The following is a 15337-nucleotide window of genomic DNA, read 5'->3' on the forward strand; positions in this document are numbered from 1 at the left end:
TAAACCACGCCGCTCGATTCACCGGTGGTGCTGACGGGTACAGGATGAGTTCATGGCTTTGCCTGCACTCTCTCCTGAGGAGGTGCAGAAGCAGACGAAAAAAGTGCAGGTCTGTTTGCTTTGCACCCCTGTGAACTGGTTCAAGACGTGCAGGCTGAATCGAATGGATCCATGGACTAGCAGGCCGGTCTTTTAATTGTGAGCAATGGAGGTGAAACGCCCACTGTCGTTTGTTCGTGCTTACGTAGGTTTCAACACTAGGTTACAGTAACTTTAGCGAAGCTATGCCTCATGGCACTTATTACCTTTTGGAACTTATATTTACACATTAATATTCATCCACCAGGAGTCAAGCGACAAGAAAGAAAGCAAGGCACAACATGAACCGTTGAAAGCAAGAAAGGCAAAATCGCAGCGCTAAACATAACAAACAGGGGGCGCGTACAATCACAACGGTTAAAAATAAGTGCGAAAGTGTTTTCTTATGTTATGGCTGTGTGGCGCTCAGGTGATTATGTGAGGGTGTCGTTTTTTGGACGCAGACGGAACAGCGCACGGTTTAAAAAGGGGAATGTTTCGCGCCACTGCTGCGGCCGCCACCTACCCGCAAAAGATAAACTGACTTCACGTCTGCTAGTGCCTGTGTGCCATCGCGTGCTCCGTTTCGCCGCGATTTCGTGTTCGTGCCGCAATGGGGCCATTTGTACGGCATAGTGGTCGCTCCGTGAACGCAAGCATTCTCTAGATGGCTCGTCAGAGCTTGGTGCTTTTCCTACAGCTCTCATCTGGGCGATCCGGGGTTCTGTTGACGCGGCGTGAGTGCCGTCGACGGAGTGCCGCACTCTAGGCCTAGAGTCAGCGCCGATCACAAGATGATGTGCCGCCTTGCGACGTTATCGGTCGCAGTTTATCTCTTTTTCTGGCGCTCCCAGACCTGGTGCATTGTTAGAAGCGAGATCTGACTTTTAGCGGGGCGCCCGGAAGCGAGCTAGGGGCCATCGGGCACCGCTCCAGCGCTGAACGAAACTGGTGAACGCGGGGGCGTGCCGCGGCTTCGGATAGTAGCAAGGCTGCGCATTCAGCGGCTGCATTTGCACAGCCATGAATCTTCACCAAGTCCTCACAGGGGCAGCTAACGCCGGAGATCACTGCTACTCTGTGGGTAGCGTCGAAGGCGTGCCTTTCACGGTGAGTGGCATTACGTGCGTTTCGTCGTACTTCGCGCTGGAATTATTTATAGGCTGCTTTATTCGTAAACGGACTGCTTTCCGATATCTCTCATGTCAGCGGGGCAGTTCCTTTTTTTGGCTGCTCAAAGGAAATCCAGTGCGCGCAATCTCCTCAGCCCGATCGCGCTGCACAGAGCTGTCGTGAATGTCATTGCATGTAGCTTCAGATCTGATAAGTGCCGGCCGCTGCATGACTGTTGGGAAGCTAATGTGGCTCGCTTTTTCTGAAGGTTTACGCCGCAGGATGCAACATTGTGATACTGGCGAAAAACTTCGAGAGAGTGCAGATCATTCCTGGTGTCTCTCATGGCAACGTGCAAGTCAACTGCATAGACTGCTCAACTGATATTGGAAAGGTACGTCACCCACATGTGGTGAATTTGTGTCTCAGAAACACTCACCCCGCGAACACTCGCTTAGATGGCTGGGCAGATGTCTACAACCGCGCGCAGTGTGTTTCAACAGCCGTGCTATGGATCGCGTTGTTTAGGTGACTAGTTGGCCTTTCGTTGCCCCATTTCATGCGCAAAGTTAACTAGTGCTTGAGTTGTCTGTCGTATGGATTACGGGCTACAAGCAGTGTGAGGGTTTTCTTAATGAAGGGTGCTTTGCACAGCTGTCTATAGCTCTCCTGACTAGTGAATACAAGTAACTGAAGACTTGACAGGTCATCTCGTCACCGTGCTTCCATTTGTCACAAATCGCCACAAGCAAGACTGCATTGTGTGGCCTGGCCTGCACTCCTGTGGATTGTGGTTAAGTGTGGCATGAGCTCTACCTCGAACCTTGTACACGAGAAGCTTCAGTCCTTGTTTACAAAAACTCGTGTCTAAACTTCCTGCTGGTGCATACTCGATCACACATGAATTAGATTTCATCTTCTACTATTTTAACCTCAAAAGTCAGCGGTGGCACTGGCCTGAATATTCTGCAACGGAATAAGAATACATGTGTGACACCGTTTCTTTTCGTTGTGTCTGTTTTTGTTAGCTTGTATGGTAGAGCTCTCCTCCCCGCCCCATGATAGAGAAGCAAAAACAAAACACATCAGTGGATGCCTGTCAGAGTGGCCTTTCGAAGGTGGCTCCAGCCATCCAAGCTGGAAAGGAGTGTTTACACAAACAAAACATGTTGCCATGGGCAAAAGCAAATTTTCATTTAATGACCAGACTGTTGCTAAACTTAATGTTAAAAAAAGAATGCTAAAGATTGTGATCATTGTAATGACATCACGTGCAAGAATTTAGGCTCATAGACAACAGAATTTTGTAAAGCTAAATGCAAGAGCCCACGTTGCAGAGCATGAGATTTGCTTCATTAGCTTACTGTTGCCTTTGGTGGTTGCCAGTGTTGAGTAAATCAAGCTTAGGTAGTGCAACAACCCAGTGATAAGAACAGATGGCAAAAGTGGCAGAGAGTGTATTATTTTCGCCTGCTTGGGTGGAAACTGTTGCCACTTGTAAATATTTTTTGGCAGATTCTGCACCAATTATCTAATCATTGAAGCTGCTTGGACCAAGTTCGTTGTCTAGACTCGAAGCTACAGCTGAGGAGTTAACGGCTGCCATTTGTTCTGTTTGTCTCTGACAGATAGCAGCGTCGTACGGGAAGAAGGTGGCCATTTTTGAGCCGTCGCCACTGCTCCAGCAAACGTCAGCCCATGTGAGCCACTGTTGATATCTGTATTGGGCAGGCCATGTCACTTGCGAAACAGAAGATTTTATGCGTGTTTCTTGATTTGGTTGCAGAAATTGGACTACAAATGGATCCAGACAGCGACAATTCGAATGGACTACACCGTTTGTGTACTTTCCTGGAATTTAGAAGGTGAGAAGCACCTAAGTACTTCCTACACAATAGTGTAAAACTTGCACTCGTTCGCTTGGACATCTTTTTTGTACAGCTTTTCTAACAGGTTTTTGGAATACTGATGTACACATGTGCATGCACACACACAACAATGCCTTCTCTCCTAGTCTGCTGAAAAAAGCAGAACACAAGTGTTATCGTGCATAGAAAGACAGCGCATCATCAGCGCAAAGAGTGCCTTTATTGCATTTTAAAACATCCTGGTTCTTACGAAAAGCAGACAGTTTTTATATCGGGACATTTACACTAAAGCAAAACTTATTGGAAAGTTAGGGTGTTTGCATTTTTTGGCACTTTGATTGCAATTTTGTATTCAACATTGTAAGAGGCTCTGAAGCATACATTTACTGAAGCACTAATTTATACTTGAAAGAATGTTTAAATGAAGAAATAAAACGTTTTTTTTTTTATTGAAAACTATCTCTTGAGCCATATATTTACATTATTAGGTGTTCTGTAGTACAGTACTTCTGGTTGTGTGAAAACATTTTTTTATTTTTGAATACTCGCCGTGGTGGCTCAGTGGCTAAAGCGTTGTGCTGCTGAGCATGAGGACACGGGTTCGATTCCCGGCCGCGGCGGTCGCTTTTCTGATGGAGGCGAAAAGCAAAAACGCCCATGTGTACAAGATTTCGGCGCACGTTGAAGATCCCCATGTGGTCAAAATTAATCCGGAGCCCTCCACTACGGCGTGCTTCATCGGCTGCGTTGCGTCGGCGCGTTAAACCCTACAATCAATCAACATTTTTTGAATGGGCATTGAACACTGTTTAAGTGAAATGTAACGACAGGCTGTAACTGTTGACTCTACACTCAGTATAGCTGGATGCCTTGAGAATTGGGATATTGTGGCAGATGCATTTGTTAAAAAGCTCAGGAAAATTATTTGAAGTTCTTCTGGGGGTTCTTTAAAGGAGCCATGAAGACAAAATACAAGTTGGGTGTATTAGAAAGACTGCTTAGTCCCGATAACAACGATACCAATATCATCGCAATCTTCGAACAAATAACGGAGATATGAAAGGAAACGTGTGAAGCAGTCGCGACCCCCTAGCCAATTTCCCGCAACTTTTCTATGACGTCACGGAACATTGTTTGTGCGATTGGCGGCCGCCTAACTGACCTGTCGCGACGACACATGACTGGACGTCTGTAATGGGGCCTCTAGTTCCATTTGACCGCATCACTTGAATGCTAACGTGCAGTTAACGCACTGAAAATTGGGTTTTATTGTCGGCCCGTATGACGTCATTCTTGCTCATAACACGTCACTGTGGCGCAAAATTTGAAAGTTTTTAAATACTTCTTGCTTTTTTTTCGTTAAAAAAACACCTGTTGTGGCTGTAATGGAGCTGAGTGAGATACTGAATCCTAGTTCTTTCAAATTAAACTAAGATGTATTTTCTCTTCATGGCTCCTTTAAGAATTTGCCAGCATCTTGTCCCTCTGCCTCGCAAACTTGAGGCTGAGCCAACGCCTCCTAGTAAACTTTAGGCCTGCGTGTCATGGGACACGATGCCGGCTATACCATGACGCGGAGGTGGATGGCTCTCCGGCTGCGTGCTGGGCTTGATCATGCTGACTTTTTCAACATCTGAGTGCCTTTTGCAGCTGTGTATGTCAGCTGGTTTGTGTGTTCAGCAACGAACATCGCACAACCAGCGAGCGAAGCTATTTGGCATCCCGCCTGTTCTTGCGCCATGTGAACATGCATCATGTTTGGGCGCTTTTGCACTCTTGGGCTATTGTTGTCAGGCATGACACACCAATTGTACAACTCTTGCAGTCGATGAAGTAGGCGCATGAAAAACACTTTTTTCTTTTATTGTGTTTATGGTGACCAAAGCACATTCTCTCTCTCTCTTTCTTTTGCGCTGTTCATGACAGTGACATGAAAATTAAAGCGCTGCTTTTTATTCATAAATTAGTGCTGGCTGTTAAACACGGGCTAATATAATAATTATGTACTTTACCCGCTACCAAGATAACTTTAAGTTGTTAGAGGATGGTTATCCCTTTATTTTTGTTATTATGTGGACAATATGTGGGCGTGCACTTACAAATATTCATCATGACACTCATCTTTCCATCAAACAACCAGATGATAACAATAAGGTGATCCATGCCATGTTTATTAGCACTTCATCTTTCTTACAGTGATTTTGACTTGACATGTAGCATAGTGGCGATATTTGACCTCCAATGTTCATTTACAGTTAATCTTAGTCATTACAATATTACTTCAACTGAAACACAGCAGAAAATTATGTTTGGCCAGAGGTTAAAAAGCATTTAAGGCTGTTTGTCCACAAAGATGCCTTCCTTTCCTTCGTGCATTCTCCTTTTTCAGGACGCTGAAGATCATTCCTAAGCTTACATAAATGATTTAGTAACACATTTGTAGCACAGTTTGCAATTAGTGTAATTGGTAGCGGATGTATATTGCCATTTGCACATTCTGTCAGTTCTTGAAACTGGGACAGGGACTGTAAAACAAGCTGTCTAACTAGTTTCCTTTGGTTCTGTACCTGTAAAAATAAAGAAAAGTTGCTTTTCCCTGTAAGCCTTTTGACGGTAATAACAAACAGGGATGGCAACTTCAAGCCACTTCGGTCCAATCGAGCAATTAACAAATGTGGGTCACTTTCCAGCTCAGTCTCCTCTTTGTCAACTACTAGGCTCTCTTGGCAGCTTTCACATTTAAGCACTTTCATCGCTGCATGGGCGCAATAACCACCAACGTATGCTACGACCGGCATATGTCCACTTAGTGCTCCAATGTCGGAATCTGTGAGAGTGATACAAAAGTTGCTGCAAGTGCCACCGGCAGGGCTTGTGTCTTTGTTTTTGAGGCCTTTCAGATCCTCTGAGCTCGTTACTGGCAGATTGCTCTGTAAATAATTTCTCCCCTCGATCTCGTAAATTTGCTTAATTGATATGTAGTAATTTCCTCCTGCCATTTGATGGTACTGGCCAAAGCAACTTTCCAGGCAGTCTGTTTGTATCTTTCCAAGAAAAACATACTTCTGGCCTAGTTCCTTGATGCAGTACTTTGAAAGCTCCAAAGAGATTGTGCAGACAGCCTCAGAGCATTCAGCGTCTCTTTAGTGAGCCCACCAGCATCATGTTTGTAGAACCCTCACACATCAAGCCACATGATGGAGGAATCAAGGAATGCATACTTTGGCTCACCTGTCAAGCACGATATTCGTTCCTCAAAGACATTACGATAGTGTACGCCCTTGTTTGGTGTTTTCACGTTTATGATGCTCCACGAGCGTATGATGATTTCCAAAAAGTCTGAAGTTTCTACCGAAAGTCTTAAGTTTCTACCGCATGACAGAGGGAAGTTGTGTCATGGTGGGCCACAAGTGCTTCAGCAACATGAGGGCTAAATACCTGCAATGCAAGTTTAACATTCTGACGCTCCAAGTTGCTTGGGTTGAGTGTCTTGGACGTTAACCTGTACCCACACTTCAAAAACTGGAATGGTTTGTGTACCTCTCGCAAATTCTTGGATAAGGCACTTCTAATGCTGTCTGAGTGTACAGTGTTTTTAGAGAGATCAGTGTGCGGGTAGAATTTTTTACCTGCATTTTTTTGGTTGATTCAATTGTTTCTTATACATTTTAGTAAGTGAAGTGCGTCAACCACATAAAGGAGTGGCCGGGATGGGTTCAAAGTTTGTGTGGTTCACAAAACATCATCATAGCTTTTCAGTTCAACGAAGTATTGTCGCAGACAACTGCAACAACCTTAAACCCAATTTCTTCCAGATGCAAAATAACCTTCTTCAGTATAACATGGAGATCATCACCTGTCATCGTTTTCGCTGGAAGAATATAGGGCACCACTCTAAATAATGCCAGCAGGATTTTAATCATGAAAACGTGAGCTGATGTTGCTGTTTCAGTGGAATTGCAGCAGCACCACATATGCTCTCGCTTTTATAGTCTGGGAAAGGCTTGATATGGATCTCATCCAACATTAACATAACGCAAGTCTCATGAGGCTGCAGCTGCTTAAATCTGTTTGCAACGTATTGTAGAAAATGACTTCCTGAAGACTTCATGTACCCTTCGCAACGACGACGCACCGATGACTCTATTACCATTCGTACGCGCTACGTTTGCCACTCTTGGAAAACCGAAAACTGCAGTTGACAAAAATGAAACATGAAGGATGAATATGAAAGGTGTTCTTACCTTGGTATATGAAGTTGGCACGTAATCTTTCTTCAAATAGAGCGCAACTGCTTCTTCAATGTGTCACTTTCATTCGGAAGCGAAAACACCTGAACTTTCTTTTCGGCACTATAGTTTCCGAAGCAGCCGGCTTGCAGCTCTTATTAGGCCTTGGAGCATACCAAGAACAGAATGCACACAAACGATATGGCAGACCGCGACAGCTATACTTCCATCGCAGCCGCCGATAAAGCACTACTCCCACGGCGACGGTGGAGCAGGGGTGAGGCCAGCCATCAGCCGAAAGTGATGTCAAATTTTTAGGCGCAGGCCTGGAAGTTTCTAGAAATCTTTCACTCTGCCCAATGTGCATGCCTTGCTCCAACTTCAAATTCCACATCGCGGTGTTTCATGCACGTCCCTTGTACACCAACCAGGCTTACTCGGTCCATCTCAGTAGCCATGCTTGCTCGCTTTAGCAGCGGCCTTGGCTGCCTGCCGCTCGTTTTTTTTTTGCCCGCCATTATCAGCATCTCATTGCCCTCATTCCTATTCGTTCCTCTTTTGCCACTGTGGTGGCGTGCAATCGGCACATTGTCAAAAGCAAGTGGCGAGTCATGATTCAACCTGATGTCTCCATGTCAATGCCGGCAGCGTCGTGAAGGCAGCTTTCTTTATGCACGCACTCACTCCACTCTTTCTCAGCTCCTCTGTCGCTCACTCTGTTGATAGATCAGTGCAACAACTTTCTGACGTGCCCCATCTGTTGCCCACACGATAAAAGCCACCACGAAAGACTGGAATGAGAAAATTATTATATTTTTTTTTTTCATTTTGGACAGAACTAAGGCTTGTTGAAAGCTGAGAACAAGCCACCATGGAAAACTGGAATGTAAAGTTTGTGTAATTCATTCGGTAAGAATAGAACCAAGTCTCTGTGACCTATTGTGGGAGAAATGGGTCTCGGAAAAGAAAAGCCGTGCGCTCATGCGAGTGCTACGTCAGAGGGAGCAGAATGGGGCTTGACTTGTCCTTGCCCCGTGTGTTGCAGGCACGCGCCTCTTGACCGGGGGCGAATGGATCCAGATGTGGCGCTGCACCGTCCAAGGCGAGGGCAGTGAAGACCGGGGAGCAGGGCAGCCCGGCCACACGGGCGTCTCCTTCCACCTGGGGAGTGAGGAGGCCGGGGCAGCAGCGCCCTCATTTCCCGACGAGGCAGCCTCGTGGGATAACATCTGGCACTGCAGGCACGTGCTGTTCCTGCCACGTTATCCCAGTCGTGATTCCCAATTACCACCTCACCGCCCGTCTGAAGTTGGGCTACAGAACCATTTTCCTCGGGAGCATTGCTTATAGCTGTTGCCCTCATTTTAAATACCGCTCACAGTGCTACTGTTTGTCATCCTTATCAGCATTATGGTCATTTACCCATGCTGTGTCACTCTGTGTCACTTTTACTTACTTGGGGGTGGGGGAGCAATTCACTGTGCAATTCTCATTAAAGTTTGTGGGGCAAATGTTTGTTACTTGTTTGTTACATATGGTGCGTAAGATGTTCATTTTGTTGCGCCTATGGTGAGGTTTATTGGCACGACGACAAGAGGGAATAGAACCGCAGAGAGGCTTAGTTTAGGTCCGAGGAGGTTCTGCCGTGCGCGCTCAGCTCTCATGCTCAATACACCGATTGTCCAGATGATGAGAATCTTGTCCCCTACAGTGATGATCATTTGTGTTACATGAGGGTAATCTGTGTCACATCTGGTCTCTTTCACTTCGGAAGTATCAGTGGAACAGGCAACAGTAACGGTTGTTATACTTCCTTGGTACACACCGTAGGATAGGCAGTTTTAGTTCTGATTTCTTGCTCACTGTCCCGGGCAGGTGTCTGTCTACAGACACTTGTGAAGTTTGAGCCTGAAGTCTAATAAAACAACCATTTGTGGTTGCCTTTGGTCTGGCCGAAAGGGTAGCGTTAAAGGAGTAGTGACACGAAATTTCAAAGCTGAGATAACTATGTAAAATGCTTCCTTTTTATAAGGAGATATCTCCCAGCAAGCTTCAACAGTAGCCGTTCAGTATAAATTATCTTAAATCCATTTTAATCTTTGCCCACAAGAGAAAGCCCAGAGTGGACCAGCATGACATCATCTGCTCTTTGCCCCAAACTACCGATGTTGGGGCTCCTGTGACGTAGCCGATACACTGGTTGCGGTTGGTGCGCGCTGCTATGCCGTGTGTGTCTTGTCATGGTTTTGGGACTTGACGTCATGCTTCCCGAGCGCGTGGGGATAGTGTTGGCTGGTCTGGGCGCGCGCGTGCGCTCGCTCGTGTGTGCATCCAGACCGGCAGCGGTGCGGCAAGAGTGGTGATGTCACGGGCGCTCTCCTGCCATGGCAGCCGCTCAGCGTTCATCCGAAATTGACACAAATAAACAACGCCGTAAATGAATTTTTACGCTGCGCTCGACGGTCTAATGTGTCATTCTATGATTAATGGGCTGGTAGAAATGCATAACAGCGAAAAAAAGATAACATGAAAATTTCGTGTCAGTACTCCTTTAAAAAAAAATTACATGCAATGAACACTTAGCAAATGGGAACTCAAAAGTAAATTAAGGTTTAGAGAAATAAAGTCAAAGTTTCGTTCTCTTGTTGCACATTCAGAGCCTGCACTAACTTCATAACGAAGCTGTAGTTAGGCTTACGTAAACTGGTTGCTTCACTAAAGTAAAGACTACATGCATACTTGGTGCACTGATATCAGAGAGCAGCGATTTCAAAGCAGGAAGTATATTTCGGTTTCATTCATCTACGATTGTTGCATTTATTGGCATCTGAAGAAAACAAAAAAAGCATTGTAAATCCATAACTTTTTACCTTCCTAGCTTTGGCAAATTCATAAAAAATTTAGTCCTTGATTCAAGGATGGCTACCAAGGATCCGTGAACAGTCAGCAAATTCCTGCTGTTGCTTACTAACTCTGCCAAACAATTCATGAGACATCACTAAACTATATTCTGAATTAATTTTTTTACTTGCTACTCTACACTTTCGTCGTTATAAAAGTTATCCTTCTTCTCTTATAGGCTGTACCCTCGACGAGTTTTCGGTATTGCGTCAGTTGTGGCTCTCATGTTTGATCTTGAGGTGCTGGCTTGAGTTCAGCTCCTGTATTAACAAATTTTTTGTCTTGTGGTAGTATGTATTCAATTTGGTGGCTTTTGTCACTAGTGGCAGTATTTTCGAAATCTATGGCTTGTATGCCCTACTTTATTGTTTCAGCTGAGCCACCTTACATACACTGACTTTGGAGGGATGCCTGCCTAATTTAGACAAAAATTTCTCGCAGGACATCGCAACCAGTGAGCTTCCTGCGATTCTCACCAGATGGCACCCTGTTTGCATCAGCGGGGAAATCCGACCGCCTAGTGAAAATCTGGCATAACAGTCATCAGAAAGGTTGGTCATTTGTCAAGTTGCTCCCTAAATGTGCAGACTGCGCACTTCCTTGGTGCTTTCTCTTTCTTGTGTCTTTCAAGCTGTCGTTTTTCAGCAATACTGTCTGGTCTGGCTGTGTGCGGAGTTTTTCTCTAAGTGCCAGCATAGTTGGGCAGCTGCTATTACATGAAGTATTGTGTAGCACAGTATGGATGTTGCAGGGCACCGTATCAGACAGTGTAAAGGCTTTGACTAGCTCTTCTTGATTTATTGACAAATTTGCGCAGTGTCCAATCCTGGCGGTCAGCAGAATGCCCGGATGTCTGGCGGCCGTGGGGACCAAGGCTGCACTTTCAGCTTTGTCTATGCAGCTCACCCGCGGGCTGTGACAGGCCTCTCGTGGCGCAAGACCAGCAAGTTTATGCCGAGGTAAGTTTTGCTTTCTTTTGGTGATACGTTCATCGGTGTGTAAATGAGCTTTGAGGGGTCTCCTGGCACTGATTTGGTAGTGCTGGAAGCATAATTATTTTGTAATTTTAACATTTTTACCTGTGTGGCAGGTCAAATTTTTAGGTTTATTTCCATGTTGAGAATCAACTTTTTCTTTGCCATTAAAAAAAAATCAAAGTAGTAGCTGATTTCAAAAACCATTCTGATATTTTTCCCAGCTGAGAATATTAGTTAAAATATACTAAGAATGTAATTACTTGAAAATTTTCTGCTTAATGTAATAACTACTTAATGTAACTTAATGCAACATAATTTAATGTAATGTAACTACTTGTAACCTTGGTTAAGTAAAGTGACTGTCACCTACTGGTGACCAACATCAAATGTAGAGTGTAGAGTGATCTCTTAATGGTTGAAGTTGTGCTCGGTTTTCTAAGCAAGGCACTCTAGCGTAGAGAGTAACTGGTAACATTTCGTGCTCTAAGCTTGCTTTTAATTTCTTTTCAGGGGTTCTGTGGCAAACATGCTGGTCACGTCATGTCGAGACAACATCTGTCGGCTGTGGGTGCAGACCCTACTGCCTGAAGACGGGCTAATTAATGTCCAGCAGATTGAAGTCCTTGCCAACCAGACCCCGCGACTTCAAACACAACGCCATAGGCAACGCATTCTGCAAAAGCTACGGCATATGAAGTGAGTTCGTTGCCTACCTTAGCAAAGTTGCCATCCTGCTATTTTGCCCTGGGGCTAAGGGCAACACCCCCTTGTGAGATACATACAAGCTTATCACTTTATGTAGGTACACATGTAGTGCCATCTACTGGTTGACTTTGAAGACTCCTGCTGCTCTCTTGGGCAACTGCTAAAATGAGCCCGCTGTTCAGCCCCCGTGGCCTAATGTAAAGTCGCTGGCTCTAACGGTATTGGTCAAGGTTTGAACTCCACCAATTCTAACAATCATTTTGCTAGGAATTTGTTTTTTACTGTACAAATTCAGGCATAAAAATCAACTTCAAAAATCGAACGGTATTGGTCAAGGTTTGAACTCCACCAATTCTAACAATCATTTTGCCAGGGATTTGTTTTTTGCTGTACAAATCAAGACACAAAAATCATCTTCAAAAATCAAAACATAAAAATCAGTTTTATCGTAAAAAACAATTCAAGACATTGTTTTGTCAAATAAGGACGCTTTAGCATCCTTATTTGACAATAAGGATGCTTTAGCATATTTATTAGCATTTTTTAGTTTGGGTTAGCTGTACAATGCAGCCCATCATTACCTTTACTTAAAGGTGTTGTGCCACCAAATTTTAAGTCTGTAAAAAGCCTGCTGTAGGCTTTCTCTGTATGCAAGGACCCTCAACACGAAGTGCCGGGTACAGCAAGCGCTTAATATATATTTTAATTCGCTTCTAAAAAGTACCTAAAAGCTCTTCTGGAAATCGGGACCCATCGCTAGTGCCACTAACCATGACGTCAGTGAATTGCCAGCATAACAAAGTTTGTGGCGTCACACCACATTAGCTACTCCAGCGACGTCAACGTGAACTCCAGTTACCACAGTTTGTTTGGTTGCTTGGTCGTATCAGACATATCCCCAGTGCACTTCCTTTCCTTTTCACCCGAATCACCTAGTAGTAGTAGTAGTCGTATCAGACACACTAGGCCGACACGACGGCGACGACAACGCAACGGCAACGGCGACGAGTCGCCAAACCATCGCCCAACTGCCGAATTGCCAGACCGCGTTGTCACACTACGCCGACGGCGACACAAACACGTCGGCTGATGGAAAGTCGCCGTAGTTTGATTGACTCGCTGACCGAAGACGCCAACAAAACCGGTCGCCCGACTGGTCGCGCAACACGTCGCCGGGAATCGACCGAGAAGCGAAAACTGCGCCCCGACAACATTCGTGCCGCAATGAATGCGGCTCTATTTTGTTAGTTTCTGGAGTGTAATGAACTCAGTAAAGTCCATGAAGCTCATACAACTCAACACTAGCGCTAATGCGATCCGTATTTGGCGTTCGACGCTTCGGCCATGCTCTTCGGCAACGCCACTACCCCGGAGCTGCAAACTGCATATGCGTGTGTGATCGACTCGCCTGTAGAAAATATAAGGTCAGTTTTGTGCAGAAGAAGAGTTATGTAGGGTAATTTGTGTAATAAGAGATCAATATTGGCCAGTGTTTTTCACGTAAAACGTAAAACCAAAGTACGGCAAGCACTATCCTTACAGTGCAAAATCGCAGTGGCAGCCGGGCACACTTATTTTTGCGAGCGCTTTCGCGAAGGAGCAGAGTTGATGGCGACAAGCTATTGCGGGGGCTTCGTGGAACCTTGATGCGCAAGCGCTCTTTAAGAAATTTCAGTTTACCAGCCAGGTATTCTGTAAACTAGCTAGTAAACACCGACGTACGACTCGAAGGATGGGTCTCCATCTATTACACCGGCTATTTCGCGACGGAGTGCCATTTGTCCGGTGGTGCAGTGGTCTCGCGCGTCACGCGCGTTTGGTCAACGTTGCGGGTTCAAATCGTGGCGGGGGAAGCTTTTTTTTTTTCTTTTGAGGGGCATGGTTTGCGTATCCAATTGCATTTCCATGGTTTGCACATCTATGGTTTTCATTTGTCTGCATCTGAGGATGCAGACAAAGAGTCCGTGACGAGTCGGCGTGTTTACTTCCGTGGTGAAGCACGTGTGTGCGTGAGCAGACGCTGCAGTAAAGTCGCAGCCTACCGCAGCGCCGCATGGTAGACACACGTGGCAGAGCATCCTCGCAACACTGTGACGTCACTGCTTGAATCGGCGTCCAGAAACCGAAACCGAATTCTGTTCACATGAATCGTGCGATAATTAATTTTTTACTCAGAATATGTGCATGTGAGAGCATGTATCATGCTTTCTAAAGAAATATAAAACGTTTGCAACAAAGAATGCACAAGCAACAAATTTGGTGGCCCAACACCTTTAACGTCTTGAATCTCGCAGGAAATGCCAGACCTCTCATAGTCGGAATGGAATGTCACTTCCTTAGGTATGTGACCAGTAGTGAATGATGGCCGGCAGACAGATTGGTAAAATTTACTTGGCTAGTCTTATTTAATGGCTGGTAGCTGCATAATCATGACAAATATTTTGTGTGACTTATTGTGCTCGGCAGCTTTTTACATTTGTCTCACATGCCAGTCCAAATGTGCATTAGTTGAGGTCCACAGTCAGGGTAATTTTTTCTCTGTGGGAACTTATGAGGGTGGCCCTCCTTTAACAAAAGTTGCGTCTTATCTTGTTGAAACTGTAACAAAATTCTGCTGCTTGTCAGGTGCCCTTCACTGAACAGTGTAAGCAATTTGTGGCAAGGCTTTCATTAGAGAAGGTCATGGCGTGGATACAAGAGAGAAGGGATTGCATCGTAGGAGGTGCACGTGTAACCTTTTTTGTTGTTGGTGGCTATAATATGTGTGGTGTCATCAGAAAACTAGGTCATAGTTATTCCCACGGTTTACTGCACATGTAAGCACGTGCCCCATGAGGAGCGCCTGGCATCGTCCAGCTTGTGTGTGGCGCTTAAAAAAAAAAAAAAAAACAGTTTACATGCGTTCACGCCTCAAGGGGGGAGCACGAGACAGCTCGCACTACAGACACCCAGTTCGTGAAACTGGTTTCCACAGGTTCTAGCGCACACTAACGCTCTCCACTTAGTGGGAAACGTGAAAGTCTGCAGACAAAGTGATCCGGGCCCGCCAGTCATGCATGAGGAAGACGACAATATAGATGGATATGACGGTGACGACTGCTACCACAGTGAAAAGCAATGATAGAACATGTAGATCAACAATTTCCGACCTATTGCAATGCATGGTGGTGGGTCCTTCAGTGCTTACGTAGAAAGAAATCCTCCAGCTTTGCTATGGTTCAAGCCTTGCGCGCCTTAGTGCAAGTAGTGCAATTTTTTTGAAAGCTTGGCATAGTTTTGGCGCAGCACAGTGTGTTTTTGGCTACCTAGTTGGTGTTGCACTTTGGGACAAAAGACTGCATGTAACGGATGCGACTGTGAAGGTAGACAAGATTGGTGCGTACAAATAAAACAGTTTGGCTGGATGCATTACATTATATAATGGTTAATAAATTGTTTTGTTGCCTCTGAATTGGCTGTCCCAAAC

The 15337-nt window shown here is 45.2% G+C and overlaps 1 protein-coding gene across 11 annotated transcripts in view; it reads left to right on the plus strand.

The window, feature by feature from the left end:
• The first annotated feature begins 580 nt into the window (after positions 1-580).
• Positions 581-15337, plus strand: part of Rbcn-3a (rabconnectin-3 alpha) — a 97047-nt gene continuing 82290 nt past the window's right edge. For 4 of the 11 annotated variants that reach the window (XM_077700053.1, XM_077700055.1, XM_077700056.1 and 1 more), the window contains exons 1-8: positions 581-1188; positions 1460-1585; positions 2820-2891; positions 2978-3056; positions 8334-8529; positions 10631-10740; positions 11007-11148; positions 11677-11862. In XM_077700053.1, coding sequence (XP_077556179.1) covers positions 1102-1188; positions 1460-1585; positions 2820-2891; positions 2978-3056; positions 8334-8529; positions 10631-10740; positions 11007-11148; positions 11677-11862 — 998 coding nt within the window. In that variant the 5' untranslated portion in view covers positions 581-1101. The remainder of the gene's footprint in view (positions 1189-1459; positions 1586-2819; positions 2892-2977; positions 3057-8333; positions 8530-10630; positions 10741-11006; positions 11149-11676; positions 11863-15337) is intronic. The other 7 variants (XM_077700054.1, XM_077700063.1, XM_077700061.1 and 4 more) reach the window with 3 other exon arrangements.

The sequence above is a fragment of the Haemaphysalis longicornis genome, unplaced genomic scaffold, assembly GCF_048455015.1.
Source record: "Haemaphysalis longicornis isolate Haplotype H1 unplaced genomic scaffold, Haemaphysalis longicornis Haplotype H1 scaffold_2, whole genome shotgun sequence".
Classification (NCBI taxonomy): Eukaryota; Metazoa; Arthropoda; class Arachnida; order Ixodida; family Ixodidae; genus Haemaphysalis; species Haemaphysalis longicornis.